The sequence below is a fragment of the Polypterus senegalus genome, chromosome 3 (assembly GCF_016835505.1).
Source record: "Polypterus senegalus isolate Bchr_013 chromosome 3, ASM1683550v1, whole genome shotgun sequence".
Lineage (NCBI taxonomy): Eukaryota > Metazoa > Chordata > Cladistia > Polypteriformes > Polypteridae > Polypterus > Polypterus senegalus.
Window position 1 is genome coordinate 140,544,815 of NC_053156.1, and position 24,059 is coordinate 140,568,873.

Consider the following 24,059-nt stretch of genomic DNA (forward strand, 5'->3'; position numbering starts at 1 on the left):
AAGCTCATTAATACCAGGTTAGGGTACATATTCTATGACTAGAACTGAATTATGTCAGGGCCAATAGTAATAGTTTATGTTGAGGATCAAAAATGTATTCTCTATCCTTGATTCTTTCCTTTTGCCCTGACTTATTCCTATTTTGGCCCGCTATTTGATTATATTGTTGTGTATAAGGGACTCAACACAATTTTTATATTACACTTTCTTGAAATAACACTATAGTTATTGAGGGTGTTAACATGTATCTTTTTTTTTTCTCACTTCATGTAAAGGATTTTACAGATATTGTATCTGAGCCAAGTTTAGAGTCTGTTTCCACTGATAATTTGGAAGATTCAGAGAACAACTCATCTGAGTCCCGCTCCGTTTCCTTGAGTTGTATGTGGACATTGATACAGGTTCACCAACGGATTAGCATGGAGTTCTCTCACTCACTCTGGTACCAGCCAGGTTATTCAGCTTTCCAGCCAAAGGATTTTCTCTCTGCCCTGACATCATCCTATCAAACAGCTGCTCCCTTGATGGCAAACGTTTACCACTTGATTGGTATGTTTTTCAACCATTTGGTACAGAAGCAGAAGCTATTAACTTTTATTCACTTTTAACAGTACAGTGTGCATTTTGATGTTTTATAGACACATCTTAAAATATAAAAGGATTTTTCACATATTTTGAGTCTTTGTTAGACTGAAAAATAGTACATTGCATTAATTACTGTTCTGTTAAAGATTTCATTTCCTGTGAAATATTTGCTGTGCCATGCAACTTCCCCTTGTTAGCAAGTGGGCCTACAGTTACAGTAAGATGAAAATCTGGTATTTGAAAAGTAGAAATAAGAGCAAGAATGTTGCATTTTGTGCAGAAAATTGATATTCACACTAACAAGTGCTATACAAAGAAGTGATCACTAATTTATAAAGGACATATGTAAAGTCATTACTATGCAGCAAATGGAGACTATAAATGCAGATATAAATACAATTTCTATTTGAAATGATATTCTTTTTCCTGAGTTAATAAGAATGTCAAATTGACAGGAAGGTTTCTAACCGGTCTTCCCTTTTTGCAAGTAAAACCCTGTCCCTGGTCGATCTGAAGTGTAGCACTGCCAAACAGAAATAATGTGTCTGATTTCATGCTGCCAACATTTGTTGTCTTTATGTATATATATGTTATTTTTTGTTGAACAATTCATAGGGCATGTATTGTGGGCTAGTGGTCGATGTAATTAAAAAAAAAAGTTATGTAAAATGAATTGAGTTTTCACTTAAACATAGAATTTTCTTGTTTTGGAACACTAGGCAGAGTTCTGAAGCAAGAGCACATCTTGTTTCACATTTTTCCTGTATCTGTGTCAGCTGCTTCAAAGGTCCATCTCTTTTAGACGATGGGTATATTTTTGTGAGAAAACAGAACTGGACTTCCACAAGTTTCAGTGAAGCAACTATGCAGTGGGTGGCAGATGAAGTGTATTCTTTTTGAAAGTGGCAATATATGTCTGCAGACTCTTTTCATGGTGTTTTTGTTTCAAAGCAGTTATTTTTATATCTCCAAAGGAACATTGTCTGCCATTTTCCTTTTTAAAAGTTTGTTTTTGCAGTAATAGAACAAGTGGCAAGGCTTGGCCACTTTTATTTATATCTAGTTTTCATTTAGACTACAACTGCGACATTATTGATTATGGACATTTTGAAAAAAAAAGTTTTCCTCATCTCATCTGAATTGGCCACGTGTCAGTGCTGTTCACCTAGGTTAATGGATGGTTGCAGGAAATGTGAACAATAAAAATCTTACGAAAAGTGCTTTTTGACTTATTAACATTTACTTGCACTGATCTCCCCTCAGGATATCAAAAGTGTCTAACTCTCTAATCTCTGAATTTGCTATGCTTTTTGTTAATTTCAAAAAAAAGCAGTGACCTGAAAAGTACCACAGTGGCATTTCATCCAGTTCTGGTGAGTGTTAAAAAACAGGCGAATATAACATGGATAGCCTCATAGCTGTCGCTCCTAAGAATGTTAGAAGCTTTTGGAAACTTCTTGAAATGAATTGGCGGATACAACACTAGAAAAACAAGAACAAACTCTGAGAATTTAACAGAGCAAAGCTTCTTGTAACCACAGAATAGCTAATCTATTTTGAATATACTTAGTATCTTCTTAAACCTTTTTTGCTTTACCCAGGAAATTGGTTTTTGAAAACTATTTAGAGGTCAGTTCACGAGGCAGCCAATCCAGAACCATTAATTCCTGAACTCTACTAATTGCTGAATTGACTGCTCTTTGACTTGTTCTATTGCAGTATTACTTTTGTCAAGCACAAAGTTGAAGGCATTAAAGAAAAATTGTTTTCCTTACAGTATTTTCCAGGGTCCTTTTAAAATTTGACATAAAGAGTGACAGCAAATAATCAAGGCCTGCTCTCAAGCATTTTAAGCACTATTGAACCCACAATTAAACACAGTATGATTCTGGTTTGGGATCTATTCCTGGCACTAACATTATTAATAATATTGTCATGATCAGTCTTCAAACAAGCCAGAAACAAAATTAAAAAATGGACAATCCCATGATCAACTTTTTTCAAGACTTTTATTAATAAATGAAAGATTTAAACTAGCCCCAAGAAGAGACAAGAAACATCATAAATTAAATAAAAATACTAAAAAAAAAAAAAATACAGGAAAAAAATATATAAACCAAATTCAAATGACAAAATTCCTTAGCACTAATCTAAAGTTTAGTTTTAACAAAAACATACCTAATTTAAGCAAGAACCAAGCCAGAAAGGACCCAAGGCTACCAGAATTAGAAAATGCCACCACATGTCACTGATCTGTGCACGTGCTTTAAATATACACAAGGGCTTCCTCATAATGTGCTGGATCTGAACAAAGTTCATCTGAGATGGTGGCCTTGGTCTTTGACACAAAACCAAATAAGATAGATAGAACTTTATTTGTCCCTACGGGAAAATTTGCCATTTTACAAAAGTTAATTAATTAAATAAAATAGATAAATACATACGCACACACTATGGTCTGAACACCCACCAGAATGACTAAAAAGGAAGAAAATTATTTTTTAAAAAAAAAAAAGAGGGAGAGAAAACTTCTGACTTGGCTGCCACAGTCACAGTTTGGCATTATAAAGGAGTACATTGCCATTGGTATAAAGGAGCCCCAGTAGTGTTTCCTAAGACCCACCACGGTGTAAAAAAAAAAAAAAAACACAAAATGGTGAAGGATGTTGCTACCCACATTAAAGGAATGCAGTCCCCTCTGCTGTTTCTTATATAGTTACCAGTCCATACTGTCATTAATGTGAACCCCAAGTTAATTAACTAATAACTGAAGATTATTAACACAAGGCTAGACACGGGCAAACCCCTAACAAGCATAATACAGGTTTCTGCTAAAAATAATAATGTTAATAAACCTAATTGAAGTAAATTCCTGAGATGGTTAACCTGATGATTTCCTGAGGGCTTAGTGTGTAAAAAGGGTTTGTTCTGTGCTCTGCATGTACCGCTTTTTGACCTCTTCAGCATATTGGTCACAGTATAAATAAATTCTTGCTAGTATTTGATGGTATAGGTGCCTTTTTCTCATTTAGATCTCACCAGCTTTTTTCCATCTTATTCTTTTTCAGGTTGTGAGCATAATGAGCAGCTCATTGGTAGTCAGCTTTTGATAAGTGCCCTCATTCAAAACACAATATTGAATAACACTTCAACTGACCTGTTTCTGAAACCCAGTGGACCATATGATTTTTATCAGCATGCCAACATTGCCCAAGTTAGGCTTTGTCATCCTGTTCTTGAGGATCTCAATAAGGCTGTTCAGAGCAGGCTTCAGGAATGGCCTGAACACCCAGCTCTCATGCAGGTGAGACACTTAATTCTTCAGATTACTCACAAAATAAATTTTAGCAAAGCTACACAGTTTGTTTCCCAAAAATGCTGCATTAGTGTTGCGGTCTTTGATTCTCTTTGTATTTTATTACAGTCAATTATAATAGGCTTACTATAATACCCATGTTGTCTTTGCTTATTTATGATGCTATGTAGTAGGAGTGTCTAAGCAAATAGCTGCTTTTGGAATTAACTTTATGTAGCCATTTCCTCTGACATCAACCTGCTGAATACCTGTAACTGAAATTGTATTGATTAAGAGAAAGGTAATCCCTAAGGCATTTAATCTGTTTTAATCAGTGGTCAAATTTGTATTATTGCTCTAAGTAAATATTATAAAACTTTATAGAGTCATTATTTTAAAACTCAATAGGCTGCTTTGTCTTTGTTTTAAACATGCTTATCATTGACATTTCACAAGCATCAACCTGTTGTCTTTACAGTGGTTTCATTTATAACAAAAGCTAATTTGCTATGTTTATTCAGTTACTTTTTCTTATATAGTTCTCTTCTCTGAGGTTTTAAGTTTACACACATGTTTAAAATTGTAAGACAGCTTGTTATGTTAGCTCATCTATCTTATTTCATATTTCCAGACTATTCTAAGTTTGTACTGTTTTCATGTAATGGACCTAATACAAGATGCAAAAAAATCACTTGATTGTGTCCTTCGTGTTGGTTGCTTGTAATATTTAATCTTTATTTAAAATTTGCTGATATTTCCAGTTCTGCAATATTTATCATTCATCATAAATAATTACTTTTCAGTGCTTTTTTTCAGTACACATGCTATATATCCAAACTATGAAGCATAAGAAAAATGTTCTTTTCTTTTATTTATTTGTACGAGGATATTGTTTAAGTAATATGCTATGCCCTCACATTGGTTTCATTCATTTTCACCTATTCACTTTCTATGTAGAGTTTATACGATTTCTTAATATTTGTGTACTCTGATTTCCTCTCACATTGTAAATATGTCCAGGTTATGTTAATTTCTTCTAAGGTGGACCAGCATAACTGTGTATGTGTGTGTGTATACATGTACATGGATAGGTGTGTGGTTATATTCTGTAGTTGACTGGTATCTTGTCTATGGACGGTTCTTGATTTGCATTTGATGCTTCCAAGATAGACGTAGTTTCTCCTCAACAGACTTATTAAGATGTGTATGATAACTATAGGCTAGTTCTATTTTACAGGTATGCCTTCATTGCATTCAATACTGTAACATGAAATTTGCAAACGATATTTACCTTGGTGCCAGAAAAGTTTTAACCTGTGTGCACTGCTTGACCCTGTGATAATTATGTATAATTATTCTATTATGTAAACATCTTCAGTAATAATAACAGTGTTACTGACAAATCTGCAGCTCATTTACTTATGTGGTGATTTGCTGAACTCCGCTGTACATGTTTTATGTTTATATCCAATCTGAAATTTTATCTGTTTCAGGTTTTGGTAGTTATAGAGCGGATCCTTGCCTTTCCCATCTCAGATCCTTTAGCAAAATTCCTCAATGGCTTAGAAATTCTTCTTGCTAAAGCTCAGGTAATCAAATGAACATTACTAGTTACATTACACGTTTAAATATTAAGTATAAATTCCCTTTTCAATGTGCTTTTTGTTTTCTACCTCTAGGACTGGGAGGAAAATGCAAGTAGGTCTGTGTCTTTTAGAAAACAACTCGATGCTGTAACTCAACTGATTATACAGTGGCGCAAGCTAGAATTAAAGTAAGAATATAACGTATTAGGGTGCAAATCCACTGTTAACACATAAAAAAAGCTCATTGATGGGACTATACAAGGTCTGTGTACCTTTTGAAATGTTCTGTTGAATTGTGTAATTTTTCTTTCATTATAGTTGTTGGACAGAAAGCCTTGATAATACTCTGAAAAAGCACTCTGAAAATTCAGCAAAGCACTGGTTTCCCATCTACCAGCTTTTGGAGAGTCACCTTCAACAGCAGCGAAACCAGGAGAACTTTGGTAAATAATTTGTGTTTGTTGGACACTTTTAAATTATGTTGCAGTGTTAATTTTTTTTCATCATTTTGATTTGGAAATTGAATGTAACATAACAACTTTCATTCAATATTTAAGCAGAAATTGCAAGTTATTTGCAATTTATATCTACTAGCTTTGCAAAACTGCTTAAACTTCATCTTACTGGGTGGAGACATTTGCTTAACAGTCAGTTTACTGCTATATATTCTAAGTTACACTGAAATTTCTATTTTGGCTGGGGACTCCAGAATGTTGACTATTTTTGTCTTTAGGCCACTCTGTTGTGTGTTTCACTGTACTGTATTTTTTAAGTTACCCAAATAGAACATTGTCTTCCATGTACAGGATTTCTGGTATTGCACTGTAGGATTTCCCTGTATTTTGTTAATTTATTTTCACGTCTGTCTGCCCCTAACATAGAAAAAAATTGTCTAAGCAAAGTTGCTGTTGCCTTCCTACTTTATGGCTGGAATAGTGTTCTCTATGTAATACACAGTACTGTAGCGTTGTGGTGAGAAGGATACTTTATTGTTCAGTTTGGTCTATGGATTCTTACATTTCTTCCGTATCTGTTGAAAACTGTAAATCTGTTATAGTTGCCATCACCTACCTGATGCCCTCTTTCAGTAGGGCTCTATCCATTTTGATTTTGATTTTTTTATTTTTTATTTTATAAAACACCTTTTGCACAAATTTATATTCCCATTTGTATCCATGTCTTTAAAATGATTTTACTGTGTTTAATGGGATCTTTTGCACCATGGAAATATATTTACACCCTTCTCTGATGAGAAATGCTTACTGAGAGATTCAGGTTCTGATCTGAATGATACTTGGAAAGTTTATTGGTGTTTGTGCTTAGTGGATGGGGGATTTGTCAGAGACTGGTTTAGTTTAACTGAACTTGTGAATGATCTTAAGCACAGTTTCACTCAATTAATAACCAAAGTAGTCTGTTGCAGCAGAGCCTATTTATACAATATGTGTCACTGGGTAATGAATAATTATGGTATAAAGTGTTTAAAGGCACAGAAAATTATATATATATATATATAGGTATATATATAATATAGGTATATATATAATATATATATATATATTCCACATGTAAATTAACAGTACATATTCTTTGTCTTCCTGCTGTTCAACAGATGACTGTCCAAAAAGCAACTTGTCCCTGTCTTCAGTGACTAGAACTCTACAGGCCTTTCTGGAAGATGCAACTTTGGGGGAGTTCCAAACAAGGCTTGAAATGATTCTGTCATTCCATTGCCATGTGTTGCTTATTCCTGATCAAGAGGGTAAAAGTGAGTCTCAGTAAAATCTGCAGTATTTGCTGTTGCTTCTTACAGCATAAATATTCTTTCAGTAAGTGTTCTGTAAAACTCTAACATTTTTGTTATTGTTTATTCCCAGAGGCTTTGTCCAGTCTTCTTTGGAATTTGTATAATTACTACAAACAATTTTCATACTCTATTCAGGCTAAAGTAACTGAGCTTCGCCATCCAATTGAAAAGGAGCTTAAGGTAAGGGCTTAATTTTCTACATGAATCCATATTATGAAGTATGTTGTGCCAACCCAAATTATAAGATTGCCGCTTATTTTATGTCTTATTTAGTTTTTTTATTGGAACTGCATATAGAGACAATTTTCCAAAAATGTTTAATTAACCATTATTAGTATTTCATCCTTAAATTCATATAATCTGGTAAACATCTATAACTCTTTTGTCACTGACCTTGGTTCTTATTTTTGACTAAAGACAATAATGTTATCCTCTCATTGGGTGGCTATGTCTTTCTCAGTATTTAATCTTGTCTCTCTCTTGCTGAGATACTGTAGATAGGAGAAAAGTCAAATCTGTTGTAATTGTGTGTCTTCCTGGTATCAGAAAATTAGTTTTCACCTGAATATAGATATTTCATTTTCATGTCCTTAATTTCTTTCTAAACTAAATATTTCAGGACTTTGTGAAAATCTCAAGATGGAATGATGTCAGTTTTTGGTCAATAAAGCAGTCTGTGCAAAAAACCCACAGGTGAGGAATACAGTTAATTAACATTGAACATTATCTGCTGCTTATAATATTATTTCTGCAAGGAAGACCTCTTGGGTTTTATTTTTTATCCTGCATAAAGTATTGCAGTTTTATGCAAATTACTTAGTTATTTATGTAACATGGATGGAAATTAAAGCTTTTAATTATATATTGCAACATTTTATGCATTTTAAAAGTTCTTCATATTTTAAATGTATTGTTTTAAACACTAAAAAGTGTTTAGCTTTTGCTGAAAACAATAAGAAATTCTGAATAAGAATCAAACTAAATAATGAAAACTTGTATGTAGTAGGCACAAAGGTCATACTCCAGAAAATGTCAATGATGTGTCTCCCATTTTCTATACAGAACTCTATTTAAGTTTGTGAAGAGATTTGGTGCAGCTCTTAACACTCCTTGCCGCCAAGAATTAACTGAACAAGGTATCGAGAGAAGTTTAGATTGTGTTGACAGAACCCAGCAGGATAGCCCAGTTCTGCGACTTAACAAGGTGCTGAAAAGAATCCTGTTATCAGCCAGCAAAACACAACAGGTATTGCTTTTGCTGTGGGTAATTGTCATTGTAACTTTTATTGTACAGTTTATATTTAAAATGTAATCATTTATTTCTTGAAATAGTTTTATGGTAAAATGTCTTGATTATTTCCTTTATAACATCCTTGCATCTCCTGTGTTGTGATGATAGAGTGTAACACATGAGGAAACACCTGAATTAGAACAGAATTCACTTCAGTCACGTCTTGTAGCCTTAAATCCAAAAATGAGAAAGATGTGCATGAAGCTGATGAAAAAGAGTGCATTACCACAGTTAGCAGAAGATCTGGATCTCTTTACAGGTATGTGCATTGTTGTGACAAGAAGGGGGGACAACTTGTCATTAAAGATAAAATGGAGACATTGCTAAAATCTTTGTTAGAAGCTTTGATAGTTCTCTGGTGATTGCGTATGTGCTATATGCTTTTTGACGTATTTTATGAGTTAAAACAAAGCTTAATGTCAGGACTGCGAGGTGAAACCAGTAACTATGACTTTCCTTTCTATGCAGTATTTTTGCTGGATAACACAATTCCATATACATTTCTGGTTTTAATTATTAAGCAGTTTATTAGCCTTCTCTCTAACTATGTGAACACTTTAATGGAACTGATGTAGAAATCTTTAAATGTGTTTTTCAATGTTCTCTAAAATGCAACATGTTCTACTTAACCAAGTTAGAAAACTATAAGGATCTCTCACTTAATTTCTGTTGCTGTAGTGAAGACTCTTTTTATATACCATCATGTTGATTTTTTTATTTGAAGATAGTTTCACAAGAGCAAAGGTTTATATTTCAAAGCCTTCATTATTTTTTTAGGTCGATTAATTTCACCATATAGTTGCTTGTTGACCCATTCCCAGCTAAAAGATAAGATTATCCAACAGGACTGAATACTTGAATTACAATGCTGTACAGTGGAGTGCTGCCAAAATATCACAGCTTAGCATTACATATCTGAACCACAAAAACTGTATCCTGTGTCCATCTGTATTAGCCAGTCTTCTCTCCTTATTTTTATGTGGCTTGAAAAACTGGAACCAGAGTGATTATTGATGTCTTACAGCAAAGTTATAAATCAAAGGCAGAGTCTGTAATGCATCCTCAACCAATGTAATGTTGTATAAATTTTTTTTTTAAAAAAGCCAAATTGTTGGTAACAGTTTACTAATATACCAGTGTCAAGTAAATATAGAAATTGGATACAACAGTTTACCTTTGACCTACTAGATGTTTCATGATACATAATGATGAAGTCAAGCTATTGTGAAAGTGAGTATATTTAAGAAAGGAAACAAACTATTTGTTTATTACTAATTTGTTTTATTCCATTTTTTGCATCCCTATACAAATAGCTGAAATTATTAAATCGGTGCAGGAGTTGCAAAACTTAACTGTGGACAATAAAGCTGACAAGGAGAAGCAGCGATGTGAGGCCAAGAATATTCTCCAACAGAAACAGAGAGCTCTTTCAGAACTGTTTAAGTTACTTAGTCAAACAGGTAATCATTTTTGATAATTTATTATTGTGTTTTGTTTCTCGTTATGCCCCATTGGAATGTCCATTTTCCTTTAATATTCATTGGGCTTTTATTATTACTAGTTAATGTTTCTCACTTTTAATTTAGGAAATGCATTTTACATTAAAGTACAAAATACATAACAAACTTTTTCATGTTTTGTAGGCTTGTCATACCGCAAAGGCATTACTTGGAGTCGGACAGTAGATCCAAATGACATTATGTATATTAATCCTTTAGACTTGAAAGGTGCTCTTAATGTGGTAAAAAGTAACACTGAACCTGAGAAAATGTAAGTCTCTGGTCTCTCTTAAATTTGCTAATTATTCCCGGATGCTGTACCTTTTCTGTGTACATGTTCCTCTGTAAAAATATTATGCTGTCCTATATCAAGCTTTTTTTTTTAGTACGGTGGGATTATCTTAAACCAAATTTCACACGATGGTCTGACGCTTTCCTCTGCGTATATGCTGTTTTTTTAGGCGTCTTATTAATATAAAGTGCCTTGATTACAATGAAAATTCACAATGAGTAGTTGTTATAAATGTAACTCTAGAACATAAACTTTCAGTAGATGCAGTTCTGTAGTGCCACGTAAACTTGCAGTATTCCTGATCTTAACTACATTTTGTTTACATTCCTGTTATGAAGTTTTGCTTTTCTGCTTGGCTTATATGTTTATGTAACTTAACCAAAATTTGATATTGGGCCACACTGCTGTGCATTCATGTTCTAGAATGGACATTTTTTGGTTTTGCAATTACTTTAGTTTATAAATAGCTGTGAATTTGTGCTACATTTGCATAAAATTAAATGATCTGTTTTCCAGATATAATTATTTGCTTCTAAATTTAACCACCCCCATTTTATAACAATTTTGAGCAAAAGATTTTAAAAGCAAAAGATACATTGACATAATAGGAAATAACTATGAACTAAAATTTATCAAATGAATTTACTTCAGTGAATTGTAAACTTTATCCTGAGCAAATTTGAGTAAATAAAACATTATTTTAATTATTCTGTGTGGCTTTTAGACTCATCTGGTGAAGTTCAAATCTACAGATTTTCTTTATTTCTCTGACCAGTTATTACATAAAAGATTAAAAGACTGCTATTTGTTATTTCTTGGTTTCTCTATTACCATGGTAACACTTGATTTTTGTGTTCACTTTATGATATCATAGTCCATTATTTTGTGGGCTGTGAGAGAAAATTTATTGGAAGTGCCAATATAAAGTGAATGAATATGTAACATTTATGAATGCATCTATTTCAGCTTTACACATTTATTGAATATGTTCTTTGTCTTCAGGATTTTTGCTGAGATACCTGCTGTTTGGGATGGATGTCAGAAGTATTTCTACAGATCAATTGCACGACATGCCTGCTTACGAGAAGCATTTCTTAAACCTTCAAAGGTAAATGATTGATTTGAATATTTATGTGTGACTTATTAATGTGATTACTTCATTGCTTATTGGTTTTAGAGTTCTTTTTAACTACAGTACAAGCTTTTTCAACTCTCATTTATCTTTTCAAAGTTATTTATAAGACATGGGCCCTACAGGGGATAAACTGGTTGTGACCTGTGTTTTCATTGTATATTGTGTTTTTCATTTTAATACCTTATCACATAGGAGTCGATTTTAAATTGCTACAAGAGTCTAAGATCAGAGTCTCTTTCTACAGTCACATTCTCGGCTTGCAAAAATAACTACTGAATCCGCCAGTACCAGACTTTGCAGAATCGGGTGCAAGGCAGAAATCACAGCCAGACAAAAAAGTTAGCTTTCAAAAAGAAAAACACACATGTTACAAGAAATTAAGAAAGAAAAGCTGCATTAATGGCCAAATGCATTTAACTGCTTTTTAAAATGCTAATCAGAGAGAGAGAGAATAAAATAATGTTTAGACTTGGCATAAATGGATTCTGATGAGCAGGCCTTGGTTTTAAATGCTGAGTTGATCTTCATATCATAATATAGCAAGCTCCACCTTAATATATAGCAAGATTCACCTTAATAAACACACTTTGTACTCCAATGTATATTTGGGTTGGCACATTTTCCAAACATCAGAATTTTGTGTTTTGCAGGTTTCAAAAAAGTTACACTTCGTGTATCATTGAGAGTTAAAAATCTCATGACTTTTCAGAATATTCTGCTACACAAGATTTGATGGTTGATGCAGGACTTAATTCATCATAAGCCGTTGTCTCTGGGACTCTTCTCCGATTCAACAGCTTCATTTTAATTAAGACATTAATGCTTTCTTCTTCAAATTTGGTCATTGAAATTTGTATCACTGTATTTCACAAACCAAAATTACTTAAAACTGAACATTTCCTTAACTTCACATAAATAATGATTATGATATGAGGGACTAGGACAAACTAATTTAATTATTTTAGTACCAATTTTTAAACGATTTATCCTATCGGCTTTCCATCCCAAGAATTAATAATTACTACCAGGAGGAAGGTTGTTGTGGCATCCCTCCTTTGTAAATGTTTGGTGGGGGAATTTTCTGGCATTCAGATGGAACATTGGTCAGCAGTAGGCTACTGGCTTGATTTTGTGGTTTTAATTTTAGTTTTCATGCTTCATTCCCCTTTTAATTTTTATTTCATTTGCCAAAGTTCTTTTGTAGTTATTTTAATTAGCTTTCTTTTATATCCCCCAAATATGCATTTGTATAGAAAATATACAGTGAAATACTTGTGTGAGAGGGCCAGTACACTCTATGTTTCATGTGTACATCAACAAATATACTTTACATCATAATATCTGTATACTACCTCTGTTTCTTATTTCAGGTGGAAGGAGTTGAGCAGCAAAAGTGAAATAATTTTCATTAAAATGTTAACAGGAAAGCTTCAGAAGTGTAATTCTAATGTCAAAAGAGTACTTAGTTGTACTTGAGTATTTTAAAAATATATGCAGACTATCATACTGGTCTTTCTCAGAAGTTCAAGGTTCAGATAACGAAATAAATGTGCCAGTAGTTATAGTAGAACAGGTAAAGAGTGAGCGAAACCATTAGTGTCCATGTTATTCTAATTATAAACCCAAGGAATTTACCTTTTATTATATTTTGCTTTGGCCTGTGTTTTACTAAGTTCATTATAATTTAATTGGTAAATTTCACCTTTTTCATAGGAGCTTGGTTTGGGGAATGTGGAGCGTTGTAAAGGTTTCACAGCTCATTTATTAAAACTGCTTGTTGATCAGAGAAAGAGATTGTCTTTGCTGACAGAAGAGTGGGTCAGTCTGAGGTAATATTCAATGTTTGTCATATTAGCAAAACAAATTACTTAAGCTAAAATAAGCTTTTCTAAGATTTTCCACCATTATTTCCACTAAAGAAATGTCTTAAATGCATTGTGTATTATTTTCTATTTTCTGCTTATGCTACTTTGTATCTTTTTTTCCCCCCAAGGATGTCTTAGGCAGTAAAAATTCCCTTTTATCATTTAATAAAATTTTTAAAGGATAGTCAATATGTTATCTCCCAGTAAGCACAATTTACTGCTTTTTATCATTGCAATAATTTTTTTAGGCTGTTAGCAACACTGATAATTAGTCAAACTTGTGGTAAATGCACCTTGCTTTTTGAACCTGATTATGCCATTTAATCTTTAAGTGCTCAAATTACATCGCTAATTGCCTCTATAAGTTTTGTTTTATTGAACATGTAAAGTGTGCTATGTGTATAATATCGATATAAAATTAATTTTTATGCTTATTTGATGTGGTGCCAACATGAAGTATGTCATCCCATACAAGAAAAGATCTAACATTCATATACATTGCATAATTCAATATAGCTAAAATATAGCAGCAACTGACTAATAGATGTGAACCCATTTCTGAAGTATTATGTTGGTAAACCACTATTATAAGTATTACCAAAATATCGGTGCAGTAGGATCATCATATAGGAAAGTATTACAAAGTGTACCTGGCTAATAGCAGAGTCATTTGGGGAAACACAAATTCTATCCTAAGCTTAAGTGTGCTATTTCAGTGACCGTCTCAGGAATTATTTCTCAGTTAGGTTTAATAGGATTAAATAAAATAGTAATCCTCTCTCTGAGTGTATTTTAAGTAGATTCTAATTTTATTTCTGATTACTGTATTTTTCTGAATATATCCACACTTCTGTATAACTTGAATATTTTGTTTCTTTCGATCAAAAAAAAAAAAAAAAGGTTCAGCATGCACATTTTCTCGATCAGTAAATAAAACCTGTATAACCTGGATGCTTGCACTCTTTCATTAAAAAAAACACAATACCAGAAACAACTTACCCTGACTATAACGTGGATGCACAAATTATTGCACCACTTGTTACATTGCTCAACATAGAAGTTATTCATTACTGAACAACAATGTTGCCTCGTGCAAATCACATTTTGTAATAAAATAAATTATATTCTGCATATAACTGATATTTTTTTGCTGCTGATGAATTTTGTTCTGCTGTGAAACGGCAAATTTTTACATTAATAACCAGCTGCCATATCCACATCCTGAAATGGCTCCTAACTTATAGGTACCGCAAGTTGGGTATGACATAATTCTTCCAGGTTTCTGTGAGCTCTTTGACTGCTGCAGTATTATTACATGCATCTCTAATCAGTAAGTTTAAGTCCAGTTTGGATGATATTACATGCGATAGCATGTAAGTGGAATATGGCATGCGTTAAACTCTGAATAAGTTTTTATTGAGCCAGCTGAACAACCACCTGCTTCCAAAAGGAGCCCCTAACGTTTTTGAATTTACACTAAATACTTGCCTCTCTGTGCCAAAAGGCAGATTTGAAAGGGTGGCAATTCTAAACAGAATTTCTCTATTGGCTCCTGCTCCATTGAATAAAATACAAGCTCGAAGTGACCATTTTCCAATGAAACAAATACCAAGTTTAGAAACTTATTGGGAGGTCTGGCAAAGGCTCCCAATCAACTGCCTGTTGTATGCTAACCTTTTAAACTAAAGAAAACATGCTAGATACATTGGTTTTCGTATTTAGGAAAAGAGATGATATATTTATAACATACTTAGTTAAAAAGCAAAGCATTTGCACTTTTATGTATAGCTGGAACTAAAAACAAAAAAAGAAGTCTGATGGGATATTAAGTACACTGTCTTTGAATCACAATAAGGTTTTGTAAATGGAGTGTTGCAGACACGTTTGGAAAAAATGTTTTCGTATTGTTCTGTTGACATTGTCTGTCTGCAGAAAACAACTCCACTCCTACTGGATCACTTTCATAAGTTGTGAGTTGTGCTTTTCTCTTTATTTTTCAATTGATGAGAGCACTGAACATACATAGTACTTCACTCCAGCGGATACAGCATCTGGAACTTAGTCATACCACGCTGTGCTTCACAGATTGAACAATGTCTCTGCAATGGAAAAAACTGACCGACAAAAGAGAACAAGTTGCAGAATGACATTAAATGTGAAAATACTTTTCATTATATAGTTACCTGATTCGCCAGAGTTAAATTCACTCATATAAGTGTTTTAAGAAGTTGATTGTACAAACCGGAATCCAAAAAAGTTGGGACACTATACAAATCGTGAATAAAAACTGAATGCAATGATGTTGAGGTTCCAACTTCTAATATTTTATTCAGAATAGAACATAAATCACGGAACAAAATTTTAAACTGAGAAAATGTATAATTTTAAGGGAAAAATATGTTGATTCAGAATTTCATGGTGTCAACAAATCCCAAAAAAGTTAGGACAAGGCCATTTTCACCACTGTGTGGCATCTCCCCATCTTCTTACAACTCTCAACAGACGTCTGGGGACCGAGGAAACCAGTTTCTCAAGTTTAGAAATAGGAATGCTCTCCCATTCTTGTCTAATACAGGCCTCTAACTGTTCAATCGTCTTGGGCTTTCTTGGTCGCACCTTCCTCTTTATGATGCGCCAAATGTTCTCTATAGGTGAAAGATCTGGACTGCAGACTGGCCATTTCAGTACCTGGATCCTTCTCCTACGCAGCCATGATGTTGTGATTGATGCAGAATGTGGTCTGGCATTATCTTGTTGAAAAATGCAGGGTCTTCCCTGAAAGAGATAACGTCTGGATGGGAGCATATGTTGTTCTAGAACCTGAATATATTTTTCTGCATTGATGGTGCCTTTCCAGACATGCAAGCTGCCCATGCCACACGCACTTATGCAACCTCATACCATCAGAGATGCAGGCATCTGAACTGAGCGTTGATAACAACTTGGGTTGTCCTTGTCCTCTTTGGTCCGGATGACATGGCGTCCCAGATTTCCAAAAAGAACTTCAAATCGTGACTCGTCTGACCACAGAACAGTCTTCCATTTTGCCACACTCCATTTTAAATGATCCCTGGCCCAGTGACAATGCCTGAGCTTGTAGATCTTGCTTAGAAATGGCTTCTTCTTTGCACTGTAGAGTTTCAGCTGGCAACGGTGGATGGCACGGTGTATTGTGTTCACTGACAATGGTTTCTGGAAGTATTCCTGAGCCCATTCTGTGATTTCCTTTACAGTAGCATTCCTGTTTATGGTGCAGTGTCGTTTAAGGGCCCGGAGATCACGGGCATCCAGTATGGTTTTACGGCCTTGACCCTTACGCACAGAGATTGTTCCAGGTTCTCTGAATCTTCGGATGATGTTATGCACAGTTGATGATGATAGATGCAAAGTCTTTGCAATTTGTCTGTGGAAGATCGTTTGTCCATTGCCAGGGCAGGGCAACCGCAGGCTTACAGCGCTGCAGCGGAACGCAGCAGAACCAAATCTGAAAAGTTCGTGTCTTGCACCCCAAAACACGAGGCCGAGTCTCAGTACTTTAGCAAAACCAGTTTTATTCAGCTTGAAACAGGAACAGCATAGTTATTTATTGTAACGGGATCTGCTCTCCTATACACAGACACAGCAGTCAGGCAGGGTTGTGGCTAGGCTAGTGGCTAAGTAATACTGTTCCGTGCATTTACAGTGTTCCTTGCATCAAGATCTTTTTGGAGTTGCTTCAGTAGTGAGCTGCAGCAGTGCTGTGAGCCTACTTTTGCCCAAGCATTGGATAAACCGTCTTCCACAGACACGATGATCGCACTTTGGGATGCTCTTCGACGTGTCATTCCATTGCGGGAGGTCCCAAAAGAGTTTAGAAACCTCACAACAGTGACTTTGCTTTTTCTTGAATGAGTGGCAAACTAATAGGAATGTTTCTTGAATGAGCGTCACTGAAACACATAAAAACTGCTTTTTCGACGTCTTCAAATGCAGCAGTTCCCATTTGTTTGTGCTGAGGCCCAGGGTTTGCAACCTGAGATTTTTTTCTTCTTATTGCTTGGTCTTTCAAGAAAGTTGAACAGCGTTGATGGCAAAATTCCGAATTCACTGGCAATGCCTTTTGTCTTTTTGCCAGAATCGCGAGCCACAAGAATTTCATTTTTTTTCTTCTTCTTCTAATGTGAACTGTTGTCAGTTTTTCGTGTCTGCCATTTCTATAGGAGGGTGACAATAAGTTAAATTCCAAAGGATGTTTTTCAAATGTTGACGAGCAATAAGCAAAAGGTATCTCTAAAAACCACAGAAAACAAACAGCAAAAAAAAAAAAATTATGAGAAAAATTCGAAGAAATAAAAAATTCACAATGTTTCTGTTTGGGGATCATTGAGCAAAACTGAGCTGCGACAACAGAACTTACTGCTCTGTGGATGATTCATTCAGGCATTTCAAGGTCTTTTGGGCACTTTGTTTTAATGAAAGAATCTGCTGAATATATTTCGTAGTAACAAGATTTCTGTAGACTCTGTCATATGGGGAAACTGTTGGGACCATACAAATGCATAAATGAAACTAGGTGGGCAAGTAAAATTTCACCTATGTAAGATGGTTTATGGAACTTGACCATCAGGAGCCAAACGAGGGAGATCCTCTAATAAAACCCTGCTCAGTAATGCACACAATGTTTGAAGCTCCATGTACACAATTCAAAGACCCAGCCATCAGGGTTTGGCCTTGATGATGCCACAAAAAAAATGTAACTGGCACGATAACACCCAAACTGTAGACACCAATAATTGCCTACGGTGAACAAGACAGTCAAGTGAATAGTTATCTTTCTTTCTTGAGCTCTTGCTCAGTTCAACCTACTTAACCTGCATGACCTTAACAAACAGTAGGCCTATTACTAAAGCACTCTAAGGAAATAAAACATACGATGTATAAAAAGAAAAGACAGTCTTTTCATATTTTGTATTTATGCAGGGCATTATTTTGTGCCACAGTGCACTGTGAATTATGTAAACATGAACAGTTACTACACCATCAGAACAGCTATAAATATAATAATCTCAGTATGAAGATATACTGCAAGTAATTCTCATAGCATTTCAGAAATTCCATTTGTTGTCAAAATTATGACAAACAAAACGCAATATTTTAGACATGTCTAACATTGCTCAAGGCCACTGTCATCATTTTTTTTCCTGCTTAACATTCAAACAGTTGCTAAGGCACACAAGTTTGTTCACATTTTCAGATCCCAGAATAGATCTCTATTTGTTCATGATATGAAAAGAAAAAAAGGCAGGTGCACAATGCAGCATGAAACAAGGGAATCAAAGATTGATTTTGAAATGCTTGCAAGAATAACAGGCCACCTGAATCACAATATCCCAAGTCTGTTTTCGGTTGTAGGCAAAACATTTTGTTTGTTTGTATTTATTACTATTTAGTTTCTATTTTATGAAATAAAAAGCATTATTTTGCACAGCATTGAATTGCTTCTGTGATTGAATATGAATATTCAATCATGAATATTTTGAATTTGTATAGTTGCAGTAGATGTAGAATGCCTAGTAAAAGAAGGACCTTTGTTAAATTACAGGTTTTGGCACCACAGTGTTCTTGACCTTTTTAATGTATAGTTTGTAGAAGTAATTATTTATAGAAAGTAACCATAAAGGCAGTATTTAAAATAACCCTAAAAGCAGGAATTTAAAAATTTCAGGAACTGATCTTCTTGCAAATAATAGACACACAAAGACCTACCCTTTTAATAATCGTAGTTATCTTACCATTTTGACATCACAAGAGCTCGAAAAAAAAATTCTGTGTATAGGCTTGTACTTGATCAATTGCCTTCATCTGATTTCTTAAGTAAGGACGGTCTGGTCCAAGGTCCTTTATCTTCTTTTTTTCATTAAATGACTGATTTATGAGGGGGTGAAGGGTGTTTCATTAGGAAATAACATAATTTTTTTTATTGCTAAAGTTCTTTTTGAAGTTGCCATTTTCTTGAAGTCACGCTCACTCATCTGTATTTAGAAAATGTTAAAGGTGTGTGTGAACTGTGATGATCTATTGACATCAACATGACATAGTGTGTTGACTATTGTCCAATCATATTAGATTAAAAAAAACCTTAAACAATAATTTGCTGGCATTAAATGTGTCACATGGCTGCATCCCTGAAAAAATCTGAAAGCAAGCAATTAAAGAGTACGCCTGCCTAAAGATCAAGGACTTGTATAGACTCTCATTTGGCCACCATCCTTCACTCCAGAAAGAGTTTTTTTTTAAATATTAGCATCATTGTGAAATATATTGTATTTTAATTAAACTGTAAACAATAATTGGCATTGTAGTGTCCTGGGGTGATCCTATTTTCCCCTTTATACACTTAGTTATATATAATCCTTATCAGAATGCCCAAAGTTCTGTACTCTTACCATTCTGTCAGGATTAACTACTGCTGTAGTTCAGCATTTCTCCCTTTCTTCTACATTCTGTAACCCTAGGCAATTAGGTAGAGTACCGGAAAAGCCAGGATAGATATTTGCCTGTGTGCTGTAGAAAATATGCCCAAAACGTAAGCAAACACAGTATACATTTGAGTGTTGGCAAAATAATAATAATAATAATACAATCTTGATAACAATCTGATCATCTCCCTTAAGCTACCAGTTAGGTTTCTGTCTTGGTATGTTGATTGGCCTCTACTTCAACATGGTCCAGTGTGGCCCTTGGTTGGTGTGATAAAAACAGAGCCTCTGTATCAGCCTAAATTTAAAGGAATTCTTGACATATCTCTTAATTCACAGTCCCCATCCTAACCTAGTCCTACTGTGACCTGTTTATGTCCTAGTCACCGGAATTTTCTCCAGTTTCAAAGGATGCCTCTCTGAGTCATAAATTTACTTTCTTCCTTCCAGTCCAGGAAGACTCATAGAATGTAAAGTGTTCCTGCACACCTGACCAATGCTTGTCAGCTGTAATGTACCCCATCACAGATGGCCAGAGCACATCACTTAACATAAATTATTTTCAGATCTAATAAGTCATAAATGTTCCTCACCAAGGATTGGTTTAGGCAGCTTCCCCAAATTTTAAAATATATTGTTAGATATTAATAAAAAAAAACCTATATACTAGATATTATTTTCCATTACAAATAGTTATAAAATTTTAGCTTTGTAGTAAAGTAATAAATACCTTTTTCAGCAATTTTAAATAAAATATATTACAAGTAACATAATTATTTACTACTTCTATTTATTACTTTCTGCTTAAACACTTGCCCAAATATTGAACCATGAGGAATATGTGAAGTTTAACATATTAAGTCTTATGTCATAGATTTTGTATTGTTTTTTTTCCCTCAGTTGGTGCATTTTAAATGTTTTGGCCAAAGTGATCTTTCTTTCCTTTTTAAATTCATATTTATTGTCCAAATTTTATAATCTACCATTTTCTCTTTTTTGTTTTAACAGAAAACTTGTAAGCGCTATCCAGGATGTGCAATCTCAGCTATATATGACAACACATGATGATTTTACTTTACCTCCTCAAAGTAGTCTTCTGTCTTGGATACATAAAATACATAACCTTTCCAGTCAATGTCTTTTGGGTCTGCAGGAGCTCTCATTGTTTCTTCAGTGCTGCCCAGACCCTACAAAAACCGAGGACCGAAACATTTCCCAGAACTGTAATATTTTAACCAGTGATCCAGCTACAGAATCAAAATTTGACTGTCAATATCCAACACCATTTTCTTTGGAGAGTTTAGCTCTTGGTTGTCGAATGAGAAAAGGAGATTCTGCCTGGCTGCAGTTGACTGCCCAAGTGTCAGAGAGGTTAAAGGACCTGCAGACACTAAAGGCAGATTTGGATAAGATTTTCCTTAGACCTACTTCAGCAGTATTGCAGACATGGTAAGTTTTGTTAGGAAACTGTCATAGGTATAGTTGCAGTTCTTGATTTGAAACTCAGTTTTATTTATTATCTTTTACCATTCTTTGTTGATTTCTTGTTTAGTTTTTGTATGGCTCTGAGTCACTTTGGGAAAATATGTGTACCAAGTAACATAACATTTTTAGAGTAAAGGGGCCCAGAACCAGTCCTACCAACAGTAGGTGTAAGGCAGGAAACAGCTCTGGACATCAAAGGGGGTCCACTCATTCACACAATCATGTTTACACTCACCAATTCGAAGTGAACCAATTCAAGCATACTCATGATGTAAGAAGCTAATGCATCCCACCGGGGCTCAAGCACAGTTGATGTGTCCTATAGAGACTTTATTTGTTGAAAAATGCAGGATACTTGCACACTTCACACGAATTTTAAATAACTACCCTTGATTCAACATTGTGATATATATTTTTTTCTCTTTCTCCTCTCCAGGCATCATTTTGATGTGTGTTCTTCTGGTTTAAATAAACTGGGCTCATTAGCTTCCCATCTTCAGGATATGGAGTTATTTTTCAGTGTGTCATTCTCAGGGAAGGAGGATTGCCCCTATAATAATCCAGGAATAATCCAGACTTTACGATTCCTCAGAAAGGAGATTGAGCAGCATATCACTGAGTTCACTACGTGGAGGACAGACCAACTATCTCTAAAATCTCAAAAGCAAGGTATCAATAATGGCTTTATATGAACTGTGCATTTCTATAAATATCTTAATGTTTTTTCCAAGTCCAAGGATTGCATAATATTTTATTGCAGTAAAAGTTTGCACCTTGTTTGACCTAATGTTTTTGGTTGTCCATAAATCACCAAAAGCAACAAACATCTTTCCTTCAGTGATAAGACAATTCAAACCAATTGAATACACTATTCTGAACTGATTTTAAATGGATATTTTGTCAGTAGTATAGAAAGCAGAATTAAGATTTCAAGGAATTAGAGCTCTAATGTGGGATTAGGCCATATACAGTAAAGCGTCATATCATTAATCACCTTGATTAGAAGAATTTCTATGCTGAAATAAGAAAATGTTTCTAAAATATGGTTTTAATTTTTTTAAACTGTTTGAAATTCATTTTTACACATTTCAATTATTTTATCTGCATACCCATTCAAAATTAGGTACTTGGTTAATCATTATTACATATATATGAGGTGCTTCCTGTGAAAGAGAAAGCACATGCCACAAAATTTTAGACACCCACATAGTTAGAAAACCCTGTTGGCTCTTTGGCTTAGGGAGTTCTTCTTTACTGCAGTTGAATAAGGTGTTGTTTACTGACATGGATTCCCCTGGATCACAGCTAGTATCGCTGTTTGAAGATGTGAAACAGAATCGGGAGAGTTTTTGAGTGATTTCTTGTGAGTAACAGCCTGTCAGGGCAGAACGTTCCCTTCAGTCCAGTGATGGTCATTTTCTAGTGTTGCTATGTCAGCTTTGTTGCAAGTGTCATCTACAGTGTTGATATATATTGTAACATTTTCACTATTGGTTTTAGTTTCTTTTACCAGTTTCCTAGAGGATGAGATACTATGTGCATAGGTGCACATAATTAAATGACTTTTCAGAGTTTTTGGCTCTTGGTCCCCCATCTTTAGTTTTTAATTATTCCTTTGAATTATTATACTACCTTCTAGTTCTACATTAAATATATTTTTCTAACTTTCTTCTTCTTTCAAGATTCTTCAGATCTTATTTGCAGTTTTGTCAGTATTTCATTTTCATCCAAATATGGTGTTCATTTATCCAATTTTATTTAGGTAATCTAAATTTGAAGAAGAGCTACCCTATATTCATTGTTGCACTTCATTACCTATAGTATGCTGCAGTCATTATTTCTGAGTTCCTGTTGAAGTCAGTGATATCTTACTTCATGAACTATCTACACTGTTTAACCATATTGTAGGCTTTTTAAATCTGATTTAAAAAAAATCCCACACTGTATATACTAAAGTGGGCTTAACAAACTACAGCAGAAAAAACACCATGTTATATAAAGTTGTTAGTGAGCTTGTTACATGTTTGCGCTTACTGTTATTTTTGATATTTACTGTTATGTGGCACTTTTAACAGAGGTAAGGACATGTGCATAGTGAAATGCTGTGTCAATGGTTTGGCAGTGGCCCGATGTTCAGCAAACAGCTGACTAAACAATGAAGGTCTGTGTTCAAATTGTGCAGTGTGTGTGTTTCTTCTGTGTTTCCTTTCTCACCTAAAATATGCTTTATTGTAAATTGGTGGTGTTAGATTTTTTTTTTATATCCTTCAGATTTTGATGCCATCTGCAAATTTCACGACTTTACTAAATTATACCATAATCTGCCATTAATACACATTAGAAACAGTAATGGGCTTATCTTCTGCCATGCAGAGTTTTGTCCTGTTATTTTTTGTCTGTTTTTAAAGCACAATAAACAATACACAATAAAAAAAAATGTTGTAATGAGAATTTTGTAGTATTGAGATTCTATGATTGTCGCTATAGTGCTTGATTTAATTTGCGTCCAGACGTTTACAATCATTTCAATAGCTTCTTTCACGTTAATTTACAACTCCTCCTGTCTACAAGTTATGCTGACGGGAATTTTTCTCAGCATTTCCTTGCGAATGATGCCCAAATCCAATGACTGAAGCACTGTCGTGCAATTGGGTGGGAGGAATTCAACTCGAACATTATCTAAGTCTGGAAGCATGCTGTGGACAGCACAGTTATCAGCCAGAAGCAGAATCTTCCTTTTCTTCTTCTTCATATTGTGAGG

The 24,059-nt window shown here is 34.4% G+C and overlaps 1 protein-coding gene across 1 annotated transcript in view; it reads left to right on the forward strand.

Moving 5' to 3' along the window:
• The window catches only part of mdn1 (midasin AAA ATPase 1), a 239,274-nt gene that overhangs the window by 168,281 nt on the left and 46,934 nt on the right, over positions 1–24,059 (forward strand). Inside the window, exons 65-80 of the mRNA XM_039747985.1 lie at positions 276–549; positions 3,654–3,889; positions 5,374–5,469; positions 5,560–5,654; positions 5,785–5,909; positions 7,079–7,234; positions 7,344–7,453; positions 7,893–7,966; positions 8,336–8,519; positions 8,673–8,823; positions 9,878–10,024; positions 10,208–10,334; positions 11,358–11,463; positions 13,204–13,319; positions 20,822–21,262; positions 21,735–21,967. Coding sequence (XP_039603919.1) covers positions 276–549; positions 3,654–3,889; positions 5,374–5,469; positions 5,560–5,654; positions 5,785–5,909; positions 7,079–7,234; positions 7,344–7,453; positions 7,893–7,966; positions 8,336–8,519; positions 8,673–8,823; positions 9,878–10,024; positions 10,208–10,334; positions 11,358–11,463; positions 13,204–13,319; positions 20,822–21,262; positions 21,735–21,967 — 2,671 coding nt within the window. The remainder of the gene's footprint in view (positions 1–275; positions 550–3,653; positions 3,890–5,373; positions 5,470–5,559; positions 5,655–5,784; positions 5,910–7,078; positions 7,235–7,343; positions 7,454–7,892; positions 7,967–8,335; positions 8,520–8,672; positions 8,824–9,877; positions 10,025–10,207; positions 10,335–11,357; positions 11,464–13,203; positions 13,320–20,821; positions 21,263–21,734; positions 21,968–24,059) is intronic.